At 36.5% G+C, this 27211-nt stretch overlaps 1 protein-coding gene across 25 annotated transcripts in view; it reads left to right on the forward strand.

Annotated features, from left to right (window-relative positions):
* NEK11 (NIMA related kinase 11) overlaps positions 1 to 27211 on the forward strand; it is a 119340-nt gene that overhangs the window by 28455 nt on the left and 63674 nt on the right. For all 25 annotated transcript variants that reach the window (XM_048951999.1, XM_048952002.1, XM_048952005.1 and 22 more), the window contains 8 exons: positions 2209 to 2273; positions 3589 to 3715; positions 9658 to 9807; positions 9890 to 9968; positions 10467 to 10552; positions 13849 to 13968; positions 16616 to 16709; positions 17570 to 17693. In XM_048951999.1, coding sequence (XP_048807956.1) covers positions 2209 to 2273; positions 3589 to 3715; positions 9658 to 9807; positions 9890 to 9968; positions 10467 to 10552; positions 13849 to 13968; positions 16616 to 16709; positions 17570 to 17693 — 845 coding nt within the window. The remainder of the gene's footprint in view (positions 1 to 2208; positions 2274 to 3588; positions 3716 to 9657; positions 9808 to 9889; positions 9969 to 10466; positions 10553 to 13848; positions 13969 to 16615; positions 16710 to 17569; positions 17694 to 27211) is intronic.

The following is a 27211-nucleotide window of genomic DNA, read 5'->3' on the forward strand; positions in this document are numbered from 1 at the left end:
AGCAAGCAGGTACTCTATAGAAGATATAGGCACAGGTATATTTATAGGCCAAACTTAAAACCATCCTGAAGTGTTAATTTCTACCCAAAATATCAATAACCACTTCGCTGACTGTCAAGTTAGATTAAGTTTTACTGGGGTCCAGTTAGATCATGTTGCTTTATTGGCAACGTATATTTATTTCTTGCTAGAATTAAAGTAGTTGTTTCAGTTAAGGTTTCAGCTTGTAACTTGTTTATTGTCTGACATATCCAGGCAGAATAAAGTGGTTGGTATCGAGAAACATCTTTTTTTTTTTTTAAATCATATTCATACATAAAGGGATCTCATACTTATTGTTAATGCCAATAATTTGCAACAAATTTGAATCAATATATCACAAGCATTTATTAACATTACATTCTATTTCAAACTGATGTGGCCAAAATGCTTGTTATTCAAATGCTTGTTATTCAGATCACAGTTACCCGGTTTTTCTGTGCAAGGAGTCTATGGTTATATTTCTACCAAACAAAAACAAACAAAAATCTAACTCAAGTAAAATCTATCTCAGTGAAATCAACTTCTTTCAAAGGCTCTGTGTGATGCATGGTAACGAAGCAATTTATGAAACTAAATTAACAGAGCAAGATTTATATATGACTATAGATATACATGGGCTTATAAACCAATAAGGAATATACTATTAGTTTAATTTCCTTACTGATGTAATGCATGATGAATGTACATATATTGCTCAAGAAAGTAAAAAATAAATTATGCATAAACATCAGTGGAAGCATGCTGAATAAAGCATTCATTTTTCTGGATGTACACATTTCTCACTACAAGTATTATTTTCATGACAAAAATTACGAAAAAAATCATAAGAAGTATAAAGAACTCTTTTAATGTCCCATTAAAATACAATTTTCTTGTTTGACTGTGTGTGCATTACAGCACCTTCTAGTAGCTATTATACTTTTTTCCTTCCTGTTTATGAACAGAGTATAAAAAATAAAAATCAATATGTTTGTTTTCTTGCAAAAATTGTTTTCAAATGAGGTGTGGACTAAACAGCTTATTTAAATTGTGCTGTAGACTAAGCATTTTATAGTCTTAATGTGCAAGCTATTTTGGAAATCATTTAAGTGTCTCAGTGTGTAAGACTTTCATAATTCAATACAGTTTGACATAGTACTTGAGAATGACTCAAGAGCAACGAAAATCTGCTTATGCATGGAATTTTTCTGCCCACATCTCAAGAATTTTACAGCTTTTCTTATCTATTCTAAATGGCTATACAAGGAATGCATTTATAGTACCAGTTTCAGTAGCCAGTCTGTGCTGAATGCTGTTCCAAATAAATGCTGTGTATTACCCAAGCTATGAGGAGCTTCAGAGTGGTTGAGTTCAAGTTCAGCTGAGGTTGTAGGAAACCCTTTTGGAATTGTTAATGAATTCATTGAGACTATGCTTTGTGTACTGGAGAGATATATATTTTTCCCTAATAGGGTGGGGAATTCCTGTCATGCATTAAGATCTCAAAAAGCCGAGGACATGCAGTTAGTCCCAGTGTGGTGTGTAGCATGTGATGTTGTTCAGTCTTTGATAGAAACATAAGTCTGTAAGAGCTGGTTGCTCTCTTTCTTTTCCTTTTGATCTCTGTCTTTGTGAAGTTCTTTTATCTTCCAGACCATTACTTTAAAAAATTGTACAACTAGCCTCGTCTGAATACGTATTTGTCTTTCAAGTAATATATTTTCTCTGAAGGAGGATTCCATGAGCTTATTGCTATTTTTCTTATCCCTTATTCTACTGTGATACATCTTATTCTTCTGGCTGTAAATAGCATGTAATACTTTTAAGAAGAGTGAGACAGGAAGACTTGCTTTTCTCCTTTCCTCGGGAGCTCATTTTAAACCTGTATCTGTATTCTCTAGCTGGGATTCCTGGGCTCATTCTATTATCCTGTCTGCTTAGGCTCTTAGCTTGCATGTGGGTGTCTGTGAATACATCTCTGTGGTTATTTGGAACTCGTTAATGCCACTGTCTCTTTACATTGTTAAATAGAGTTAGACTGTAACATGGTGAGCTGTCCTTCCTGGCAAGGAAAGAAGATAAATACTTGAGAAACCTGGTAGTTGATTGTGAATCCTTCAAGTTAGATGAGATTTTTTAAAAATCTTTTAAATTTATTTATTTATTTATTTATTTTTGGTATTACAGGAGAATACTTCACAGAGACTTGAAAACCAAGAACATATTTTTGAAGAATAATCTTCTTAAAATTGGTGAGATTTCCTTTTTAAAGATGTTTTATTATGGTAGAACAATCCAGCAGACATTCCGTGAATAAGGAGATTTAAATGAAGTGATATTAGATGTAATGTTTGTTCAGAGGTCAAACATTTCCCTATCAGACAGTAGAACAGGGTCCAATCAATCGGTGATGTCCCAGGCTTGAGGGTGTTCAAAGCACAACTAGACCTGAACCTGAGCACCCTCATGTAACTTTAAACTGCTCCTGGTTTGAGACAGGGGTTTAAAAACTTTATAACTCTCTACAACTCCCTGAAAGAAGGTTGTGGTGAGGTGGGGGTTGGCTTCCTCTCCTGGTAACTAGCGATAGGATGAGAGGAAATGGCCTCAAGTTCTGCAAGGGGGGGATTCATGTTGGATATTTGGAAAAACTACTTCTCTGAAAGTGTGGTGAGGAATTGAAACAGGCTGTCCATGGAAGTGATGGAGTCACTGTCTGTGGCAGCGTTCAAGAAACATGTGGATGTGCTACTTTGGGACATCGTTTAGCAGGCAATATTGGTGGTAGGTAGATGGATGGTTGGACTAGATGATCTTAGAAGTCTTTTCCAACCTTAATGAATCTATGATTCTTTGATTTTATGATCAGATGATCTCCTGAGGCCTCTTGCATCTACATCATTCTGTAAATCTGGGTTCTCATTTTTTTTCCCCACACTTAAAATTCTGTTCTCATTAAACTTGATTTTAAGTTACTTATTTCTGATTTTTTTTTCAGTATTCATCACCATGGTGCCAAAGTATCAAGCTCTGATGCCTAGAGCAATTCACTACACACACTGACAGGGAAAAATCTTTCATAGTATCCCAGTGGTGTTGTTAACTTCTATCTGTAGAAGTTATCAGATAATGTGGACAAAAACTTGTATTTTTTAAATCCTTTGGCGTATTTCCTGCAAATATAAGAATGGTTGGTACAGGATAGTTCCTTTCTTTTAAATGGGTCATAGGTAAAAATAGGTCAAACCTTTCCAATTAATTTTAAATGAGATGGCAACTCAGATAAGAAATTACTGTTGAATTTGAAGTGATGATCAGGAATTTAAGTAGATCTCTATCTCAATATCAGTTGATTATCAATATTCTTAGTTCTCGATCAGACTTGGGTTTTGCATTGTCTTCTGAAGTTTTGTCAGTTTATACAAGCAGAGGGCACGGCTCTTAATATAAAACATGAGAAGTGAACAGAGATGTGTACGAAAGCTGTGGTAACCTCTAAGTTTGTATGAATTTTAATCTTATTGTGCTTAATTGTTTGGGGGTGGATTTTTCTGTTGTTACTTTTAGGGGACTTTGGAGTTTCTTGTCTTTTGATGGGTTCTTGTGATCTGGCAACAACATTTACCGGGACGCCGTACTACATGAGTCCAGAGGCACTGAAACACCAAGGATATAACACAAAATCTGATATTTGGTGAGTAATCAGCATGCTGTTTCATTTCATTTATTACATCCAGTGAAAAGGAGATGTCTTGAAAGGTAAAATGTCATCTGTTGCCAAGGTCAGCATTTAACTGTCGTTAGGAACTCCTGTCCTTTCCCGCTCCCTTTCCTTTCCTATCACCAATTTTTATTATATCATGACCCATTAACTGAAGTTAGCTGAGTCTCTCTGCTGCTTTTTGTTATCAGGTTAGTACATTGACTGGTAAAACTGAACGTCTGTTCCTACTGAGAAGCCTCTCCAGTTGTTAGATATAAATACTTTTGATAAAGCTCATGAAAGCTCATTTTTTATTGCTTGACATATGAGAAGTCAAGTTCTGCAATTGTTTTGGGCTCTTCGTTTCTTAGGGGCTTTTTTTAAAATGTGACAGCTCATTTTCTTTCAGTCAGTAGCTTCAACTCATTAAATAAATTGGTTTCCTTCAAAAAGTGATAGCAAGTTTCTACCTTAGGGAGGAAGGTAGCATTCTTAGCTTCTTTCTTTGCAAAGACTAGAAAGTCTCAGTCTTATTAAACTTGCTAGGAATTTTTCCTTTGAGTCCATGTGATCCCAGTTTTATCACACCATGCCTAATTATATTGTCATCATTGTTTTTAATAGTAATATCCATACATAAGGCATTTATATGGCACAAAATATTCATTCCTTTTATAGAATGTAAAACACAGGTGATGAATAAAATGGATAAAATGACAGTATTTCTGTAACTTGAGGAACAATATTTATTTTCAATTCTGACTTCAGCAGAGGAAATGTAGGAATGTTAGAAAGAACTATTTATTCTATGTCTGGTTATTTATTTTTTTAACTGAGCTTATGTTTGATGAGGCTGGTCTTGTGGCCTTCAAACCACACTATATTCTGTGGCCTATTATATGGCATCCATACGTAAGAGAAGAGGAAAGGACTAAAAGATCAGATGAGCTGGTAAACGGTCTGTTCCCATTTTGCACAGTTTTAATGCAGTGACACATAAGAAGCCCTAGTAAAGGTGAACTCCATATAAGAACTTCATAAACCTAAAGGAAGACTTAGCATACAGACTTTAGAGCTCAGCTTTGAGATAGAATTCAGGAGTATTCAGTGTTAGGGCTTTAGAGGTCTTACAGAACAAGATAAAGGGCTTTGTCCTGAGTAATTGCATTTACTGTCTGAACCCTATAGCGGGAGGAGCAGAGTCACTGTTTGTTCCCATTTAATGACTGCAGGAGGTAAACTGGGACAGGCAGAAGTGCAGCACTCATTGCTGCCAGCTCAAAGATCCATCTCAGTCCATGAGCACAGTCACACTGGAAAGAATGGCCACCACAGTCTCTTCTGTAGCCGCTGGCCTTGTGTAAAGGGAGCCTTGGGAACAACCTGGACATCCTTGCCTGGAGAGCGTGTGTGTGGCCAATCAGCCCAGCTTCTTCCCTGACTAAAGGGGAGATGAAATACTTGTGCTGCTTTGCAAATGTTCATAGATTTGTGAAGATGTTACTCAAGTCTTCTATGAGTAGCTGAGGTGAAGTTCTCTCTTAAGACCCGTCTTGATCTCTAGCAGGCACTACCTTTTCATCTCCAGAATATAAGGTTTTTTGAACATCAGAGAGAGCTTTGTACGTTCCAGTGTCTTCATGCAACCTAGAAAGCCCAGATTTTCCAAGGTCAGTGATAGCTCCTACAAATGTCTCTAAAGCTAAAATGGGCTGTTGTAGCTTTTCCTGTGATCTCTTTTTTATTCCAGAGAACTGGAGATTACTTTGGCACAACAGCTTGCAGCCAGTTCAGGTCCTGCTTTTTTCATTTTGCAGACTGAGCATCATTCTCCCATCTCACCTGAAACTGTCTCTGTGTTCAAATGCCCAATAAAATTAACAAGCCATGAGTTGTTAGCACTGTATTGCACTTACAGGTTTTAATCTTACAGTTTTTATTTTTTATTGCCAAATTTAAGTAGATAAATTTCCAAAAACAGCAGTAGAGTTCATACATACATTGGTCTTTTGAGTAACATTTTAGTGATGGATCTTTTTTAAATGTAATTTTGTATGAAAACTAGAGCTTTCCTATGAAAGCTAGGGCTGGAGCAGACGACATATTTTGAAAAGTTGGGCCAGATCCTCACTGTTACGAATCAGTAAACTTCACTGAAGTGATCTCTGCTCTTAATTCTGAGATAAATGCACAACAAAAGCATCTTAAAAGCTGTATGATTTCTGAAATGTAAGATTCACTTTTAGTAAAACTTTTTTTTTTTTCTTAGCATGCTTTGTATTTTATTTTATGGAACTTAAGACAGAAAGAAATTACCTTTATGTAACTTAATGCGAGAAAATTTCATGCTGATTTGTGTCTTTACAGACACAATATTACCATTTTGTCTCAGATTTTCCGAACTATGTGTCTTCAAGAGAAACACAAATAAAACTTCATTTTAAATTAATAGACATGTCTAAGTGATCTTTTTCCTGTTAAATGACTATTACGACTATTAAATGTCTGGGCCAACTGAAAACCTTTTAATTGCTACTGTATACATGTACCAGAAGTCACCAAGCCCTCCCTACCCCACAAATGAGGGAGATAAAAAGAGGAGGAACCTTTCCTACATTGAAATTTTATGGTCATGTTTTTTTACAGTGACCCAAACCTGGAAATCCTTCTGGTGCTTGTGACCCTGATTGGTGGATATAAGGACTGTTCACCCAAATATAAAGGTGTGGCAGTATCCAAGCTTATTTCTAAAATATGCAATCCAGATAACGATAGTTTCCACATCATTTGAGGTTGTTATTTGAATTAATCTTGAAGTGAGAAACACTTTGGATTGGGATTTTTACATTGCAAGGAAGTGTGTTTATTAAAATATTATAACAGGTTTGCTGCTAACTGTATTTTATAGCACTTAATATAAAATTTATTGACTGGATCCTTTCTCACAGAAAGACTTCACAGAATTTAATTACTGTGAGGATTAGTGTGCTGCTATTCTTTCCATTTGGTTTTAAAAGACTGAGCCATGTGACTCAGATCTACTTGTCTCCATTAGAAAGACACGCCAACAAATAACCCCCAGAAATTGTTAGGAAGATTAATGGTAGCTGCTGCTCATGTAGAGGGGAAGAAGCCGTGCCATAAAGACCTGAAAAGCAGTGCAAGAAAATGTCATGATGGTGCACATAAAAGCTGCTCTGAAAGTAATGCCTCCTATTTTTTCATGTTTGTATGCTGAGTGAGACACAGATGGCGGTGGTACAGCAGTAAAGGCTGAACCTTCTCACTAATATTCTGGTACATTTTGTTGCCATGTGACTGATGGCAGCACAGGGGCAGTCCGACAGCATGGTGTCTGGCATGGAAGTGCATCTGAAGCAACAGTGTGTAATAAAATTCCTCCATGCAGAAAAATTGTAGCCATTGGCATTCATTAACACTTGCTGAACATTTATGGAGTCCGAACAGTGGATGTGAGCACAGTGGTGCTTTTCAGCAACCCTCACAGTGACAGTGAGTCACCTCCACTGGAGCGTGTTTTTACAGATGTGACATGCAAGCTCTTGTTCATTGATGGCAAAAATGCGTAGGTAATTATGGTAACCATGTACAAAAATAACGTTCTGTAGCTGAGAATTTGCTCAGTCAGATACTGCTATTGTGCTCTTTGTATTTGTTGTAGTTTCTGAGGAAATAAATAGGATGCATTACTTTTGGAGCAACTTACATGTGCATATGTATGTATTCCTTAAAGATCCTGGAGTCAGCAAATTCTTCAGACCTGCTGTTACAATCAGACTGAGATACACAAGCCACAAAGGCATATGCATTCAGTTTGTCTGGTTTTTAGTGTTTCATTAAAAAGCCAATGTATGTCTTACAGCCTTTAAAGGAATACGAAGTATTTCAGATATTTCTACAAAATATTGGAATGTATTAAAAGTATGAAGGAGAAATTAGGTGTCTGTCAGTCAATGTGGTAGATAATATACTGAAACCTGTCCAGATGCTCCTACTTATTCTGTAACTGAGCATAAATGGCATGAAGGTTAAATGATCAAACATCAGTTTTGCTCAAATGAAGTGTTGTTTAGCACATTTTTCGAATGTATTCATGAACACAGGATGCTATCAAAGCAAGCACTCTGGCAGAATAGTTTAATAACCATTTTAGTATTTCATAACAATGGCAGTTAAACGAGCTAAGGTTATAAAAGTAATTAAATTATGTGTCTGGGTCATTGGCAAATTGGGAAGCAATTTTCTCTTGCTGAATGTGCTCATTACAATATGCTTTGGCTGGGGTTGTTGAAAGAACTGCACTGAGAAATGCAGTCTGGAGGCTAAAGTTTGATAATTCCCCTGGGCAATTACAACTTAGCAGTTGTCCTGGGAAAAAAAGTTGCCTTTCTCCAGGATCCAAGGCATTTCTCATCCTAGGAAGTATTTATTACATTTCAAAGAGTTGTATCTTGCAGTAAAAACCCTTTTTTGCCTTCTTTTTATTTTCATTTTTTTTCCCTTTATTTTTTTTTCTTTGATGGACCAGATGGGTTTTTCCCTGGGTAGCCTGTTTGCTGCCCTGGCTTTACCAGTATGCCTTGGGTGTTCTTTCTCATCTTTCTCCAAAGCCTCAGGTGTAGCCAAAGGACTCATCTAGCTGAATAAATGGACTTCCCTGATGTGGCAAATCCTGTTCTCCTAATGTCTCATTAAGCACTTTTTGGCTGCCAGAATTAATCCAAAACAGATTGATTCTGCAAAAAACAGTTTTAATATGGCCTATCAGGCTGGGATTTTCCTTTCTTCTTTTTTCCCTCTGGTGGATTTCCATTTTTGTTCATTGCTTTCATATGCCTTGTGCTTGATTCTGTTATGAAGTATTTTCTTAGGTAGTGATTATCTTGTTTTAGAGTTTAAACATCCATCGTAAAGCTAGATCTTCTCTGTGTGTTACCATTTACTGATTTTGGAAATTGGAAAGCAGATTGATAACTAAATATTTAAGACACCATACAGTTATTTATGTATCTCTATAGTTATGCAGTTGTTAGCAAAAATGTTCTAATTGTTTTCAGGTACAGCTTTGAAAAGCACCAGTGAGAGAGCCCTCCTCTCCCTTGTCTTTATTTTATTGTATGTGGAGCCTGGATTTCAGCTTTACTCTTACTTACTCTTCTTTATTGCCAGATGAGCTGATCTCATTCCTCTTCTTTAACCAAAGCAAATTATCTAAATTGTATTTATTATTTACTTCAAAGATAATATTTCTACACTTTTCACCAATGCTATTCACCTGTATGTACTTGCACGTATCATCAGTATGCTTTTTTTCATACTGCTTCTGTAAATGACCGCAGTCAAATATTACACAAAGAATAATGTTGCTTTGCTGTTGGTGATGAAGGTGATGGTAGACCAGAAGCCCATTTGAAATTCTTTGGTTGTCATCATTCCTAATGGTTTTTAAAGATCTAAAACTGACACTGGTTCTGCACTTGGTCTCCATCCATGCGTATTCCAGTTTCTTCTTCTCCAAGTAAAATTTTGAGGAACTTTGATTTTAGATATTTCAATATAATGTGGTCATCTAAAATCTGGTAATTCTCTGAGTTCAAATCAATTTTGGCCAAGTTAGTGTTTACATATATATGTATGTGTGTGCATATATATGTGCATATGTGTATATGTATGTATATATGTATAAGACTTTATATACAGATTGTAGATTTTTTTCCCTGCATTTATGCAAATGGAGTGAGGATCTCTCCTATCTGGAACAATACCTATTTGTAGTCTGACTGATGAATAGTGATCTTTTCAGATGAAAAAGGTAACATAATAGTGAGGATAATAAGACATTCCTTATTGTAATGTCACTATGCATGCTACTTGTAAAAATAACATCTATGCTATTTCTTTTATTATTCAAGGTCTCTGGGATGCATTTTATATGAGATGTGCTGCCTGAACCATGCATTTTCTGGACACAATTTTTTGTCTGTTGTGCTAAAAATTGTAGAAGGTGATACACCTTCTCTTCCTGATAGATATCCAAGCAATCTGAATGCTGTGCTGAGCAGGTATGTTGATCTCTTGTTTAGCTTCTTCTTAAGTTAATTCAGAAAATGACCGAATTATCACTACTGTTTTTTAATGTTTCAGCATGTTAAATAAGAATCCTTCACTGAGACCAGCAGCAGGAGAGATCCTAAAAATCCCTTATATTGATGAGCAGCTAAAGGTAAACAAGAAGATAAAGTGGTAGACATTGTATTTCACAAAAGTAGAATGCAGATGGAGAAAATGTGTAGCGAAAAAATAAGTGAGCAGCCTTTGGGAATGTTAATCAAGAGACTTTCTGAGCTAAATTACAACCTGATCGAGGCAGGGAGTTTGTGGGAAATTAAGCTCTTCTCACTTGACATGCTAAATGTTTCCCCCCTTTAAAATCTCATGAACAATAAGGAGAATGGACACTTATGCCTAACAAGTGCAGATCATTTGGGCCTGGGGACATGTAATCTTTAAACTGTTCTGGTTAGTCATAGTTTTAATAAAAGACAGTGCATCTTGATTTTTTGGTCCCTGCTTCAGTGTATGCAATAAATTACTTTTTAAGGAGGTAAGGAAGGAAACTGTTTAATCATTTTCTGCATTAGGACTGTTCTGAATAATAGGCTGGAGTCTGGATCGTTTTGGCCTCAGGCATTAATATCACTTCTATTTTATTTATTTACAGAATATACAGTACAATTTCACATGTATGACTGCAAAAGACAAGGGGCTTAACTGGCAGAAAGGAGGTGCTCCCATTTCTGATGCTGTGTAAGTATTTTTAAATATTTTGTGGGTAGCTCTATAAAAAATTACAGTGATGCCAAATGCTATCCTGCTCTGAACATTTGTGCTAATTTTGTAACACTTTGCCTTTAAAGAGATCTTGCCATTCCTCAGAAATACAGGACAATCACATTAATGAGTTTCATAATTAAGACTTAGGGCAAAAAATGGTTCTAACAATCAAATATTTTTATTCTGTAACTGTAAATTGTGTATATTGCATGCATGTGTAGTATATGCACAAATTGATTTATTACTACTTGGTGCGTAATTAAATTTTCTGTATATTTTGAAGGCTTAGGTCATCATTTAGTTATCTCATAGACAGTGGGCCTGCATATCATCAGTGTGGGCCTGTGGTTTTTCAGCTGTGGTCACTTTGTTGGTGCCACCACCTCTACTTGCAAGAATTCCTTCAGGAGGAGTGATCAGATAAACTTTGCAAACCAAAGAATTGTTTACTATTAGTGATAAGAAGAATGTGGAATAAAGACACTGGGAATCAGCAGAGTCTTCTGCACACTTTTTTTACCCAGTGTGAGTGTTTGGAGTGTATCTGTAAACTCATCACTAGAAATTGTGGTTTAAGTTTCCACTTTGTCCTTTCTATTTCTGCTCTTTCTTGTTGTCAGATGAGCCTCTGTCATTTTATCAGACAAGAGTTCTCTGTTTTGGTTTCCACTTTAGTATAAACACATGGTTGAACTTTGCAAGCATAAGTGTTGAAGGCTGTAACAAATAATGCCATGTTATCTAATTTTTGGCCTTCTTACTATGCCACTATTATTGATTCTGCTAGAAATAGCCGTTTGTAAATATACTGGAAACCAAGAATCACACTTGCTAATGTACTCAGAAAATATTAGACATATCTTTTGTCTATTGCTGCTGTGTTTGTATTGACTTAATTAACTCTGTGTGCATTCCTGTCTGTTCAAATGAAATGTAGTTAGCTGCAGAGGTATTCCTCTGAGATATACCTTAACTAGTTTTGAGGAACTGAAATCTTGTCCAAATGTTATGCCAATTCTGTATATGTTACACTGAGTGTTACAAACCTATTCAAATATATACTATGAGAATCTTCAAAAAACTTTTAATCCATGCCTCTGTGGATTGTTGTTTGTTTTTTCACTTATAATCTGTACAGGATTTCAAATTATCTGTATGCATAAAAATATTGTAGCTTTCGGGATGCAGTATTTTTAACCTGCAAAGTACTACCTAGGCTTCAACTATCACATTGCTTCTAAAAGAGGCTGTTAAAACCACTTTCTATTATCTATACCAAATACTATGTTCCATACCAGATCCATTGTCATCGTGAAGTCTCATCTCTTTCCAAAAGGACATCACATACTAACTGAGCTAGCACTCGGGGGGACACAGATGTAATATCCTGGAGTCTGTAATATTCTTGTTCAAAAGTAATTCTCAAGTGTTTAAGATGAAGAGCAAGTTGTAACTACAAGCATCATCTTCTTATACTTCTGTGAAAAGCAATTTAAAGCTTCTTCTGGGCCTAGCTCCAGAGGCCTGAAAACTGTGCAGCTATGGATAACAACTGTCTTTGTTAGAGGATGGAAATTTACCTTGAACTTTTCAAGTTCAGAGCATCAATTTGAAATCAGAACTCCTAGGAAAAGCTTATGGGTAAATTACCTTCAGATGTGCTGTAGTCTGATTCTCTTATTTAAATGTTTAGAATGTGTACAAAATCATAATTCTATTATGAATTTTATTGCATTTATGAGAAAGTTAGCTGCCTGTATTTACACTGGTAAACAAAATGCCATATCTCTTTTTCAATCACAGATTCAACGAGGCAGGTAAAGTGAAATAAAAATACTTGGAAAATGGTGACATTCAAAAATACTTGAAAAAAAAAAAAAGAAAGAAGAAGAATAGCATAGTGATTTACCCACAGCTGCTGCAGCCTGTGTGTGTGTACAAGGAGCTGCTTGCTATGGTGTCCTCTATCAATACTACCTTATATTTCTGATTCTTTTTTCCTCACCAGAACTATTTTTTGTCATTTCTGTTTGAGTTTCATTTCTTACAGTAAAAGCTCTAATGGCTTAGTTTATTCCAGTTCTGTGCAAGTCATAAATTTTAAATATTTAAGTAAGGAAAAGCTGTATAGGTTCAGTTTCAACTCGCATGAAAAATGACTTTTTTTTCCCAAGAGATTCTTACAATTTAAATTAAAGGTTTTTTGGGGGGGGGGTTGGGGGACAGGAGACAAGAAATATGTCTCCATTATTCATAGTTGAAGTGTTATTTTCATTAATAATTAAAGTCTTTTTATCCTTAGTGTTTCATATTTCACATATGAAATATTTTCATATCTTTACATATTTACACATAATTTTCATATCTCTACACTATTTCCCTCTATAGTCAAGAATTGAAAAGCATAATGAAAGCTTCTCAGTTTCTAAATTTCTGATTTCAAAATTTATGTTCTTATAAAACTGGACTCTTAAATAATAAGTGAATTTATCTCATAAGAGCAGTGATAACCATTTGAAGTGAATACTTGATATCGTGAATACAAAGAATGCAAAATTTTGGTGTGAGTGAAAGGTGAGTGCCATGGCATTGCAAGCTATGGCTCAGTTTTTGTAGTTACTCTACAATGTGAGGTAAAATCTGAGGTAAATATTGTTTTTTTTCTGATATACAACCACTATTGCTTTTCTGCGTTGGTAAATACAGCAGAAATACGAGTGTCAATAATTCATGCTCAGCTTTCAAAGACGGTCCATGGAGACCAGTTTACAAGCAAATTGTTATTGATTAGGACCAGGAATTCAAAAGGACAATGTGATAATTATGACTTTCATTACAGACAGATTAATACTCTCTTTCATTGCAGCCAACTTTTATCAATCAGTTCAAAATGTATGTCTGGTAATTTTTTTTTTTTCTGTGGTTCTCATTTAAAAACTGCCATTGGATTTGTAATGTGCTCAGTAATGAATCCTGGCAGGGTAAATATTTCACTGTGCTTCAACATTTATTCTTTTGAGGAGCTGAGCTTACCTTTTTCTGTTTTCACCTGAAATGCATGAACTGGTTCATCTTCCTCCTGAATCTAGGTTTAAATATTTCAATTTAAAAGAGGCATTTACTTTCCAGACCGAGGTCTGTTTAGTCCATTATAGTACCTGTAACTTTTTAATTATTCCTTTTGAAATGTCAGTATGTTTCAATATCAAATCCAAATACTGATATTTACATTTCTGTCTGAAAATAAGCTTGCATGTATTTAATTTCAGGCTGAGGAAAGTTCATTTGCAAACTCTGCAGCAACTGTCCGAAGTACAGAAAATGACACCACGGGAACGAATGAGGCTGAGGAAGTTAAATGCTGCAGATGAGAAAGCCAAGAAGTTGAAGTAAGTTGTGCATAACATTGTCATTGTGCCCTAACCATACAGTTTCCCCCTTTCAGTGGTCTGTCTAGGGAGTTAGAACAGTCAACGTAAGAATATAAAAAAAAAAAAAAACATTAAAAAAACAGAAACTGTCTTTAGCTACTCATAGTGAATGGGAATTTTGGATGATTTAAATTAAGGTAATTGTTTATGTAGAAAAGAAGTCAGAGCGTCAGCCCAGATTGATACTTTGAGCACAGTATTTCTAGTTAAATATGTGTATGAGAGATATTCAGATTCATTACAGTAGGGAATTTTGTTAATGATTTGTCATTTTGAAAATTGCACATTTGGAAGAGTCATCTATTCAGTAACAATACTGCTTTTGTCGATTGTTTTTTCCTAAGAGATATGCCAATAAAAGCTAACAGCTCAGAGGAAATAGTCTTGTCAAGTGATCAAATAGCAGGGTAATCAACACGTTGTAAGGGCTTTAAAATTTATAGCTTTTTGTTAAGTAAGAAAAACATAATAAAAGTGGGGATTTGAAGTGTCATTTCTGAACGGCATGTGAGAAACAGCTTGAAGGCTATGTTTGTATGCACGGATTTTTAAACAGAAAGAAGATACTGTTTTGATAACACACTTGAGTTTTTTTCTTAGTTAAAAATGTTCAGTGTTTCATGTGATATAAATGAAAATCAGAAAAGCTCCATATTCATTATTAATGTTTTCTTTAAAAGCATGTTGCAAAGTGCAGTGTAAATTTAAAAATGTTTATTCAGTTACTTATAGACAGCAATAGAGGGGTAGAATAATAGAATCATAGCCAACCCATGGCCTGGGTTGAAAAGGACCACAATGCTCATCTAGTTTCAACCCCCCTGCTATGTGCAAGGTTACCAACCACCAGACCAGGCTGCCCAGAGCCACATCCAGCCTGGCCTTGAATGCCTCCAGGGATGGGGCATCCACAGCCTCCTTGGGCAACCTGTTCCAGTGCCTCACCACCTCTGTGTGAAAAACTTCCTCCTAATATCTAACCTGAACCTCCCCTGTCTCAGTTTAAAACCATTCCCCCTTTTCCTATCTCATGAACAGATGCACCCCCTCCTGTTTCTTCACTCCTTTCAAGTACTGAAAGGCCACAGTGAGGTCTCCTGCTGGCAACTCTTTTAATGGAGCCCAGAACATAGTTGACCTTCTGGGCTGCAAACACACACTGCTGGCTCACATCCAGCTGGACTCCCTAGTACTTCTCTGTAGGGCTGCTCTCAGGGGGTTCTTCTCCCAGTTTGTATAAATACCTGGGATTGCCCTGGCACACAGCACCTTGCACTTGGCCTTGTTGAACCTCATTGGGTTCTCATGGGCCTACTTCTCCAGCCTTATGAGAATCAGTATCTTAACCTCGCCATGCCAAAGCACACTAGCAATTCAGTAAGGCATTGATATCTAACTGCAAAGAAATAATGCAAGGTTACATGAAGCCTGAATTTATGTCCTCAGTAACTTCGCAGCTGTTACATATGCCTGCAAATGAATAGTAATTGTAGTTGTAGTTGAGGGAAAATGCTCTGTAAAATTGTATCCTAGTGTTATTTGTGCAAACCCATGGCATTTGTACCCAACAGGGAGAAATAAAAGCTAACAGCCTTCCTTTCCTTTTGGAAAATGTATCTGATCAGTATTTGTGTCTGTCTGACACCAAACACTAAATTTGAGACTCAAGCTGGTATGTAAATTTATTCTCATTTTAAAAAAGCTACTTGAAATGAACCAATTATATAAAATATAACACTTCTTGTGTGTGGTGTTTTCAGCAGTATGGCAGGCCCATTCTTATATGAAATTTGTAAGTAGGAAGTCTGTCTCTTTCATTTTTTTTAAATGACTGGAAGTAAGGAATTAATACTAATTGCAGAATATTTCTCGTTTGTCTTTTGTTTTCTCTGCTATCTTGCATTTTAGCATTCTCTATTTAGATTTTAATGTTGTTTTTTTTTTTCCCCAGCAGCAGAAGTGAGTATATTTACTTTATAATACAAAGGCAGCATATTAATTTGCAAATCTTATTCTCAGTCATAAATCTTTAAAGTTGATCTATATTCAGTTCTGTTGTTGCCTACTGACTACAGTAACATAGTACCTTCTCACACAAGGGATATTCATTCAGTAGTGCAGATCTACTCGTCAATGGGAAGGGGTTTTAGTGATGGAAGCTGGAGGATTTACTTAATGTAGCAGCTGGCATAAGCAGTCCCAAACAGAAAACATGCAATTAACAGGTATGCCCTGGGTGAAGTGTTCATGGCACACAAGTGTTGTGTGCCTGTCTTGACCTGAAAGGTCTGTGGAATACATGGTGGCATGAAGGCATGATATGCTTAAGATCTTTGGAAGAGACAAAAGCTACTGGGACTAACCATTTTCTATTTCTCAATTACATTACGCAGGCTGTGAAAGATAAATACAATAACTGTTATAAAAAAAAAAAAGGGCCACAGATCTTTTCATGTAAAATTAACCTTGTCTTGCGTAGATGCTGTGAGTGTTTGCTGCCACAGTACTCTGATAATGGAATTTGCTTTTCCACATCTACTGCTAGGAGGTCCCCTTGTGCAATCCCCAATATCACATCTCAATCACAAGTATTCTGTATTCACAGACAGCTGGCAGAAGAAAAATATCAAGAGAATGTCAAAAGAATGCAAGAATTCAGGTCCCGTAATTTTCAGAAGCTGAATGTCAATGTCCTACATGTAAGTAGAGTGTGTTGGAGACCTTATTTATGGACTTTCAGTGTGTACCTCTTTTCTGTTTGCCACACACTTTCTTTAGCATTAGAGACACTGTTCTGTTCTAAGATTAATTATTTGGATGTACTTCAAAGTCTGGACCCCTTGGCTGAACCCTGTGGACCTGTGATGAGTAGCACTGCATTCAGTTATTTAGACATAGTTCAACAAACTCTCTAGTCACTGCACAGTTTTCTTTTACTAAGACACTTTTGGATCTAAATCTGCTCTCTGAATCACAATTCTGTGATTCTGTGATTCTGTGAAATGTACTTCCTAATAGTCTGTTTGATACCAGAGTTCAAAATACATTTGATTTCAAGATAAATTTAGAATTGTAATCTTTTAAACACTCTGATTTGAGATAGCTACAGTTTATTCTCATTTGACTAGTTACAAATATCAACATTTTAACTGAATCCTCTAGTAACATTAAAGTCTTGAAGTGACTCCCAGCGTAAACTCTCCTTTGCTTTTAAAATATCAATAACAGAGAATAGTCCTGTTCAATACCAGCACTTTGTCTTATAATATGGGGAACAGTTTGGAAACGGTGGAAGCATCACAGATATAACAAGGTTTGCTTTAGTACTTTGTTTTTATTCAGCATTTCTCATTGTCTTTGGAAAATTAAAAACCATGTTAAATCTATCATAGCATGTGGTTGTCACACTGATGGTCAATTACTGAAGAGTTAGGAATTTTTTTCTTAATATTTGCTTAATGAGTCCCAGAAATTGCGTGAGTCAGGGCAACCATCATATTGTGGTGCTACTGAAAGCTCTAACTGTTCCTGTTTCTCCATGCTGCTTTGTTTGACTAAGGAATCCGACAGCCAGATTTCAGAACCCCTCACTGATTCTCAGCCGGTCATCATGTGTGACTCCACATCCATAGGATGTGATGAACCAAATGGAAATGAGAGATGGAGTCAATTTACGGACCATGGTAAGATTTAAAAATCTGGTGTTGAATTGAAACTTCCTATAAAGAAGATTTGATTTTGTCCCTTGTACTTAAATCTGTGGTGAAGAACTGCAGTATGAAAAACAGTTAGGTTTGTAAAGTTGACAAAAGAAATGCAAAAAGAAAAGGAAAATATTATAGATGGATGTGTGCAGCAGGTTATGTCAGGAAGCTTGGGTTCTCTGAGTTGGGGTGACTTGAATGGCAAAGAGGATGAACAGACCTCCTCCAAAAAAGGTGCAGACTTCAAAGAAAATAGCTTTAACCTTTGCATATATAAAATGACTTGTATTAGAACAACACTTTCTAAATTACCTCTCCAGTGCAAAAATGAGTACAAGAATAGAGAGCATTTGCACTTCTGGAACACTTTGATACCATTTTCATTACCCATAGCAATGAGAGAGGCAGACAGAAACTCTTTAAAAAGTGCTTACCTGTACTGTCCTTGGATATTTAGCTACTGTCTCGAGATTGTTAGGTACTATGTTGCACTTAACTGTAGATAAAAGAACAAATAGCCAAACTTTTGAATAAGGGCTTGACTGTGGAAATGTACTTATGAGAAAATATTTTTCACAGCCCATATTTAAGTTTTATTTCTATTATGTACTGAAATAGTGTCAATACTCTTCAACATTTAACTATTATGATGGAAGATTTTTAATCAGATTAGAATTTTGTTAGCATGTATTAATAGACTTTAAAATACAGCAACTACTTTCATAGCTCTGCCTTTTTGTGTTGTTTTATACGCATCTATGAAGGGATATGTCGTTAGCTCAAAGGTATCAAAATCAGTTTGTATGTGGTGGAGGTGGTTTTATTAATAGCAAATGGCTTTTTTCTTATGACGTAGCCTCATTTACGTCCACACAGTTGACTTGCTACTTCACAGTGCAAGGGGGGGTGATCTGTGTAGGAGAGAACTCAGCTGCTAGAAATACATCCTGGGGTTGGGGGTGGAGCAGCTCATAAGTAGGGGACTAAGAGAAAGCAGTAAATGTGAGTGGGAGGGAGACGTACGAGGATAGGCATACAGAGACTTAAATAGAAACAGGACAACATGCAAGAAAGGAAAGAAATCGATGTTTCTGTCTTAAGAGGTCATTAAGTTTTTCAACTATAATGATGGAAATTAAATGCGATTATATCTGTGATGCAAAAGTTTGCTCAGTCTGAAGCTGTACAAAGATGAATGTTTGTTTAATGACCCTGCTTTTGTCAGATTCTCTGAAGTGGTGGTAAGTTCATGAGAAAAAGGACTGAAGGATAAGCAAAGCAAATTGCATAGCTTCTCTTTTCTTCGTGAATACCTTGTTATTCCTGAAGCTGATGTCAAAGCTGTTACTAACTCTATTCAGTATTCATTCTTTTCATTAAGCATTTCAGTTCAGCCATGCATGTTCTACGTGCTATTAATTAAGTTATTAATGGAGTCTTTGTACCTGAAAATGTGAAAACAATTCCAGTTATTGATGTTCAGTAGAATTTGGTTCTCAGTCAATGTGCCATACAATAGAAAAACAGTAAAACTGGAAGCAAAGGTATAAAAACCTTTTGTAAAGTTGTCTGACATGCAATAAATTTGGTAACCTATACCAGGTTAGCAGAAGTTAGGAGAAAGCCAGACTAACTGTCTCCTTAGTTAGAACTAGTAACAAATAGCAGGTGAGGAAGAGGCAAAATGGCAGGTGAAGGAGTCTGCTCGTGGATACCAAGGAGTTTCAGCAGCAGCTGCCTTTAAGCTACTCCTAAAAATCCTCTCAGAAATAGGAAAAGCTGCTGGGGAACAGCTAAGGAGAATGCCCAATCTCAAGAGGTAGGGAGGAATGTTCAAGCTATCTCTGGCTCATATCTTAAAGCCCTTGAAAAATTTGCAACATGAAGCAAAGGGAGAAGGAAAATGGAGGGGAAGAGGATGAAAAGCGAAGGGTTGGAGGAAGGAAGAAGGGAAGAAAGGAAGGGCTTGGAAGATTGAAAGACAAGGCTCCTGAAGGGTTAGAAAGAGCCATAGATAATAAAACACTGCACATTATGCTTTCAGTTATCTAAAACATTATGAAAAATGGTGGTATGTGTTTGGGGAAGGTGTCAAATGCAGAACTCAATGTTTAGTTTTAGTAAGGAGATTTAGAAACCGTGGCATCTTTATCCAGTTATAGCAGTAGTAAACACAGTTTTTGAAAGCATGGAAAACCAAGGCAGGTTATGTAAGGTTAGATAAATGAAAATCAAGATGATAGTTTGGAGTTTTGGACTGGTGGATGAGCTTTAGCAAAGTAAAACAATTTTAACTGCTGTAGAGTTCCCTGGGAAGTTTAAGCTTCTCTCCGTGTTTATTTTATGTAATGATTTTTTAAAAACATTTTTCATTCTAATTAGCACCTCTGTGCACTTGACAGACATTTAAAAGAGTTGTATGAAATCACAAATAGTTGATCAATCTGTTAGTCATCAAGCAGGTTTTCTTTTTTGGGGTATGAAAGACATCTAAGGAGACGCTGTGCTTTTGATGTTTGTAATAACTCAGTCTGTTACAGAACAGGCCCATTCAGACTGTTCATAGATTGTACACCATCTTCAGAAACAAAGAAATAGTTTGGTTCTTGAAGTACTTGCAGAGAAATACAGTGGGCAGTATAAAATGCTATTTTTAAGCATTAAAATTCTATTTGTTCTTTTAAGGTATGTTCCCTATTATTCCACTCTGCTGTATTTTGCAGACTTAGTCATTTTTCACAGAGACTGCACACTGCCATGCTGCCTTCTGTCCCCCTGCTTACTTCTGGGGTCCTGGGCACATGTTCTGCACTATCTGCCATACTCCAGCCTGAAATGAAGAACTTGGATGGGTGAAATCAAAGAAACACGAGCTTTTGCTGACAGAAATCTTCTATGCATTACTTGAACTCAGGAAGAAAGTGATCTAGTTTTAACTTGGGAGTGGGAAACAGTGAAAAATTATATGAATAGCAAGTTATGCTATTTTTGCTTCAGTGACCCAGGAGAGGAAGCTGTGCATTAAGAGCACATTTTCAGTGCTATTACCTTGGCAGCTTCCTGTCTCTGCAATAGAGGAATTGCTGCTCTCAGTGGCACTACTTCCCCGTAATTTGCTTCTGTTCCATGGCAAGAGTACCAACTTCAGTTTGATCTCTGAGTCCAGACTGTGGCATACCATCACCTGTAGTGCATCTCTCCTCAAGAATTCAGCCTGTTCTGTATGCTCTGAAAAGTTCTTCCCACTTCTCTGTGTAGAAAGTTGTTCCTGGGTCGAAATACTGCAGTGCTTGTAAACTTTTTAATTTCTGCCTTAGTTTTTCTTCTGGCTGTTTCAAGCCAGCTTTTTCAAGATGTATTTCTTATTGCCTTGCAGCTGAAGTAATTGTTTTCCTCTCTTTTCCTGATCTCCTTGTGTTTTCATAGGCAACAGTAATATTCTTTTGTGTAGTACTTCTATAAAATACTTCTGCATTTTTTATCTGTTGTAGCACTGGCTGCTCCCAGCATACCTGAACCTTCCTTCCTTAAGATGCTTCCAAGCTGTCATCTCACAGTTTGCGCTTTACATTTCTTCTTTCTTAAGTTACTGTAATCATCTTCTGAAGTTCTTTGTCTTTACACATACAATCTGGAGTAATGTATTGTTCCCTTTATTTGTGAAAAGGCTGGCATCAGAGTTGTTCTGATGCTGATGTTCATCTTTTCCATGGATTACTTCTGTACTGGTAGATCACTGTGGCTTTTCTCTGTGGGCTACCATATGCTGGGCTAGGATGGAAAATTGCAGCTCTGTTTCTACATCACATTAATTATTTCTGTGCAATTGCTTTTGCGTTGCTTACATTATTACCTAATGAAGCCAGATTGTACAGCATTTCTCCCAACTCTATACAACTCAGTTCCTGCTGACTAGTTCTACAGTTGGCAAATGTATTGAATAAATAGGAAAGGCTAGCCATGGGGATTTACTTGTAATGAACCCAGAGAAATGTACTTAGGTACTTATCCATGGGATATTAGTGTGGAATATTCAAATTTTCCTACTTTGCTACACAGAAGATGCTGTAGGAGAGGCTCAGTCTTTTCAGTAGTATAATGCATGAAGAGCAAGGTGTAATCCTGTTATACAACTGTAATAGCTAAACATTCAAGGTTTCTGATTCAGTTTCTACAGCAGAAGTTACCTTGAAATTGGTGGCAAAACCTTGAACTGTATATAAAAATGCTTCCAGAATGCTCAGTACTATTTACAGTTTTGAAAAATACGACCATTTCTGTACCATAATCTTAGATCCTTCATGATTTGGACCACTTTTTGCGGCTGAAAGATACTGGATTGAAAGCTACCAAAATCTCTCACTTTTCACAGGTGCTACACGGAATATTAAATTCAACAAGCTACAGTCTAATGGTCATGAAAACTTGAAGTTGCACACTGGCAACTTCTATTCATATCAGCTTCATAGATAATAAGATATGGTAAACAAGACTGTGAAATATATATATTTTTAAGTTTTCAATAAATTATATATGAAAATGTATAACAATTTCTGACGGCTTGTCCTTGCTGCCCTTAAGTGGCTAGAATGAAAAAGACCATGCAGCAAAACAACACTGGACCTAACAGCCACTAAAAGAACAGTGTATCTTGCATTTTTTGTTTGCCAGTGCATTATATGCTGGGGCTTCACCTGCATTCTGATCCATTTCATTCTCTCCCTGCAAGAGTACTGGCTTTACATAATCTACTCCTCTGCTTGTACTAGGCTTGTTTCCATGTGGGAAGCGGTCAAGTTAAAGGAGCAAAATAGCTTAAGCTAACTACTTGCTGTATTTAAATTATCTGTACAGAAGAAGAATGTAAAAGCTTAAGACATAAGTTAAAGGGACATATTACATGATCTTTCTGGTTTGTATTCTCTTCCTTTTTATTTCTTTATACTCCAGAGATTATCATCGTGTTCAATTCCTGGGCTTAGTATGTTGCTATAAATTACATCTGTCAAACCTCTGATTTCATTACAATTCCAAAATAGCTAAGTACATTACAGTAGTTGAATACATTATTTCTCTATTTCCATTGCTAATTGTAAGTTACAGGCATATTCCTTTGAATTTTAAGTGAGTAAAATTCAGTTGACTCTCACATAGTAAATGTTCACTCACAATAAAGTATTGTTATGTTTGTCTGTGCATTGTTATGCATATCTGCACATGCACATTTATTGTGGTGCCTGTAAAACAGCGTGTAAGCATACTGATGAGGTAATTGATAATTCTGAAGTATCATCACTCAGGCAGTCATACCAGTAAGTCCTCAGCAGCTCTTATTTGAAGAAAAAAGAATTTTTCTTGAGCTAAGCGTTAAAGTTTGAATGAGTTTCTGACGTGGATCACCTCTGTCAAGAAAGATGACAGGTCCTTATGTAACACTTTCTCGGAACCATAGTTGAAGTAGGTGGCCAGAAAGCTAAATTTTGCGTGTCCAATTAGGGACTGGAGAAGAAGAATAAAAATATTTGGAGAAACTAACCTGAGACATATCACACATGTTTATTGGAGTGATAGAAAAGTGTATTTATTCTTCAGGAATATTCTTGAGCACCAATTTACATTGCTGTTAATTTTGTAGGAAGGTGACGACTGCAACTGCTAGCGAGTATGTAAGCACACAAGAGTAGTGTCATAGTAGCTGGAAAAGTGCAGGTCTGTGTTATGAGCTGGAATATTTCCAAAATCATAAGGTGTGTTCCCAGTTTGCTACTTGCTGAAATCTTACTATGAGATGCTTGCTGAGAGAAACTTGACTATTTAGTGCTGGCACCTACCAAGTCCTTCACTTGTCCTTTGCACATGGAGTGCCAGAATTCCTGCCACTCTCACACAGTTTGAGGGCATGGGAACATTGGGAGTATGTGCAGCTGTCTCTTGTTTTCACTTCTTGGTTTCATACTGAAAGCACACTTTGTCCCAGATTCAATTAAAGAAATATTAAATCTGATTTATTCTATCAAGAGTAAGATTTAACAAAATGTAGAGGTTTTAGCCACAAAGTGAAAAAGTAGTCAATTAAGAAAATTGTTTTCTATTTTTTATTTTTTTTTTAATCAACTGAAGTGTTGCTCATACTAAGTGATTGTTACCTCTGGAAGCCATTGGAGAGCTGATTTCTTGCTTTGGTTGCAATATGAGCGTTGGGTGAACATGCTCACCCTTTTTCCATGGGGGCAGCCATAGAATATTCTTGGAGATATTCTTGGAAATTTTATGGAGTTTTAGGATGCTTAGCAGTTATGGTAGTTTAAAAGCCCCTGTGTAGTGTAGCATTGTCCTTTTTATGTAGAAGAGCATTGTCCTTTATCTTCAAGTTTTTAATAAAATGCTTTAGCATCTTTGAAGACCTTTGGGAACTGAATTCTACTCATAAACCCCCCAGGAAGCCCTTGCTAAAGCCATGCACTTTTGGTTTGGTTTGCTTATCTACTTGCTTCACAAAAATTTACTTTCTTTTTCCAAGTAGTCTTGCTCCTACAGCTTCTCTGAGGGAGACAGGACAAGGGGAAATGGCCAGAAACTGGAGCATAGGAAGTTCCGCACAAACATGCGCAAGAACTTCTTTACAGTGAGGGTGATGGAGCACTGGAACAGGCTGCCCAGGGAGGTGGTGGAGTCTCCTTCTCTGGAGATGTTCAAGACCTGCCTGGATGCCGACCTGTGTGACCTGCTGTAGGGAACCTGCTTTGGCAGGGGGGTTGGACTCGATGATCTCTGGAGGTCCCTTCCAACCCCTACAATTCTGTGATTCTGTGATATCAATGTAGTCCTTAAAATATGTAGTTTTGTGAAAAACTGTGAATGTTCAAAGTTTGGGGGATAAAATCATGTTACTCTATAGTTCCTACTTTTTCTTTTAAAATTAATTTTTCCCATTGATTTAGTCTGGCTTTGATAAATAAATCATACCTTAAAATTTACTTCAGTCAATGACTAGAGTTAAAGTGATTCTGGCCAAGTCTTGTTAAAGCCTCTGCTGTAGACCCCTTTGCTCATTCCAAAGTCTTCTGTCAAAAAGCATTTAGAATACACTGTATGAATTTTGGGAACAGTTTGAGGCCAATGCACCAAGCTTGTATATGTACAAAACATTGTATATTAGAACTTATGGTGAATATTTGTACAGTTTCAATATTGTAACTATTTGTTAGAAAGATACTAGCTTTTATTCCAAATAGTTTTACTTAACAGTCAGTGTATCTGTCACTGCATTTCAAATTCCAGGTTAAACTGGTGTAAATGAAGACACACCAAGCATTTAGTAGCAAACAAAGCATCATGAGCAGAATGGTATTGAAAAACACTGCATATCCCAGTGTGTCCCCCAGCTACAGCTTTCTGGCTCATTAACAAACCAAGCAGCATTTCTGGGGAGCTGGGCCAAATTACGTGGTGACACAAGAATCTGGAACCAATTCCAAGGGAATGAGAATTTGCTCTGAAAAGTAGCTGTAAATACTGAATTAGTTTGAAGTTTTTACCAGCTTAGAATTCAGTGCTTGTGGCTATCAGACAACTAGCTGGAGGAAAAGAGAGGGTGACAGCAGTGAAGGTGCTTAGTTCATGTTCTGCTATTTAATCTGCAAATGGTGCTCCTGCAGTGTAGAAAATGCATTTATTTTCGTAAGTTAATTACATCTAGATGTTGGAGGTCTCAATACTTCACTTGTAGATTTGCTTGGCTGCAGTCATTGGTTTTGTGCATATCTGACATAACTTACATTACTGCTTAAACTCAAATTAATTATAGTTTACATGTATCTTTACTATGTCCAGAATCTCATGTGCATACTGCTTACATCAGATTTGGATCTGAACTGTTCCATGTTTTTACTCTCATGAAAATAGTTTCATTTTATCTCTTGAAAATGGCATTCTTGAACTGCATCTCAGGAATAAGGAAGTGGCTTTCTTAAGGGTCAGCTCTTTTTTTATTGATGTATGGACTCTTTCTTTCTCAGCACTGTCACCACAATGATAGGGAAAGTGTCAGGCAGGTTCAACAGGAAAACTGAATTTTTTCTTTGAAAGTACATTTGACTGATCAAAAAGTTTAAAATACAGCAATGTATAAGGTAGTTTTAAATTGATGTTGTAAGATGGTCATTTTCCCTCTAATGTACAGCTCTTGCTCTCTTCCTGCTGGACATTGTGCAAGTAATAGGCAACTTTTACAGTAATAGTGCCTCTTTGTGCATAAAGGAAATGGCTTTCAGGACTCACTAAGTGCTCCCTGCTATTGACTGTATTGCTATATCATTCTTTTTCTTCATTCACCTGTCAGCACTAAAAGGATTTCTGATTATTTTGAAAACTTTTAGTTTTGATGAAATCTAAGCTATGCTTGAAAGGCAACATGGCATCATGTAACTCAGTGAAGTCCACAGGTAAATCAAAGTTTTTTTTCTTTCTTATGATGCTAAAAACCGAATTACCAAATATTAATTTTAACTTTGGCTATATTTCTGGCTTTCATTTAGAACAAATCATTCTTCTTTACATCTGTGCTTTACATGATTCTTTCAGAACATAGTTCTTTTGATGACCACACAGTCCTTTCGTATTTAGGCTAATGGATCTTACAAGTCATTTTTGGACACAGAAGTCCTGTTACATCCCTTAGTTCATTTCCTAAACAATGCCCTTTCTGAGACGCTTTTTCAGCCTAGTTTAGAAGTTGGAGAAAAGCTTCCATTGACTTTCTGAGCAATGAAGCTCAGATCTTAATCACAGAATGGTTTGTGTTGAAAAGGATCTTAAAGATCATCCAGTTTCAACCCCCTACCATGGGCATAGTTGCATATCTCCTTTATAGCTGGCCAATAGGTGGCAATTCTGTCTGACTTGCTAATATTGTCCTGCATGGAAAACAAACAAACAAATAATCAGTGTTATCTGAAGTTATAATAATGGAATTATCTTATTTTTCCAAATTGAATGAATATTGACCTGGACCATGTAGTGTCACAGAGCCTTTTTCTCATTCAGGATTGTGTAACTCAAGCCATTTATCTGAGAGTTTCAAACCTCCATCCTATAGGCAATGCCACTCCTCTCTTTCTATTTTCCCTCTTGAAGTAAGCTCTGAGATAAGTGATGCTTTGAGATAAGTGATTCTGAAGTGTTGGCCAGTCCTATTAACCATCTCTTTTTGCCAGTGATTTTCTGAGAAAACAAAGAATATGGAAATTAACATATTTCTGATCACCTTGTAAGTGTATATGTTAAATATGTCCACACACATAAATACGTCTGTCATAATTCAAAGCATTTTGTTGGTGCAGCATTGCATAACCATGGAATCATATAATAATTCAGGTTGGAAGAAACCTCTGCCAGTCTCCAGTTCAATCACCTGCTAAAATAAAGTCTAATTATATTGGGTTTTTCATGGCTATGTCTGGTCAAAGAGGACTTTATACTGGATGTGATGTTTGTTT

This window comes from Lagopus muta, chromosome 7, assembly GCF_023343835.1.
Source record: "Lagopus muta isolate bLagMut1 chromosome 7, bLagMut1 primary, whole genome shotgun sequence".
In the NCBI taxonomy this organism is placed as follows: domain Eukaryota; kingdom Metazoa; phylum Chordata; class Aves; order Galliformes; family Phasianidae; genus Lagopus; species Lagopus muta.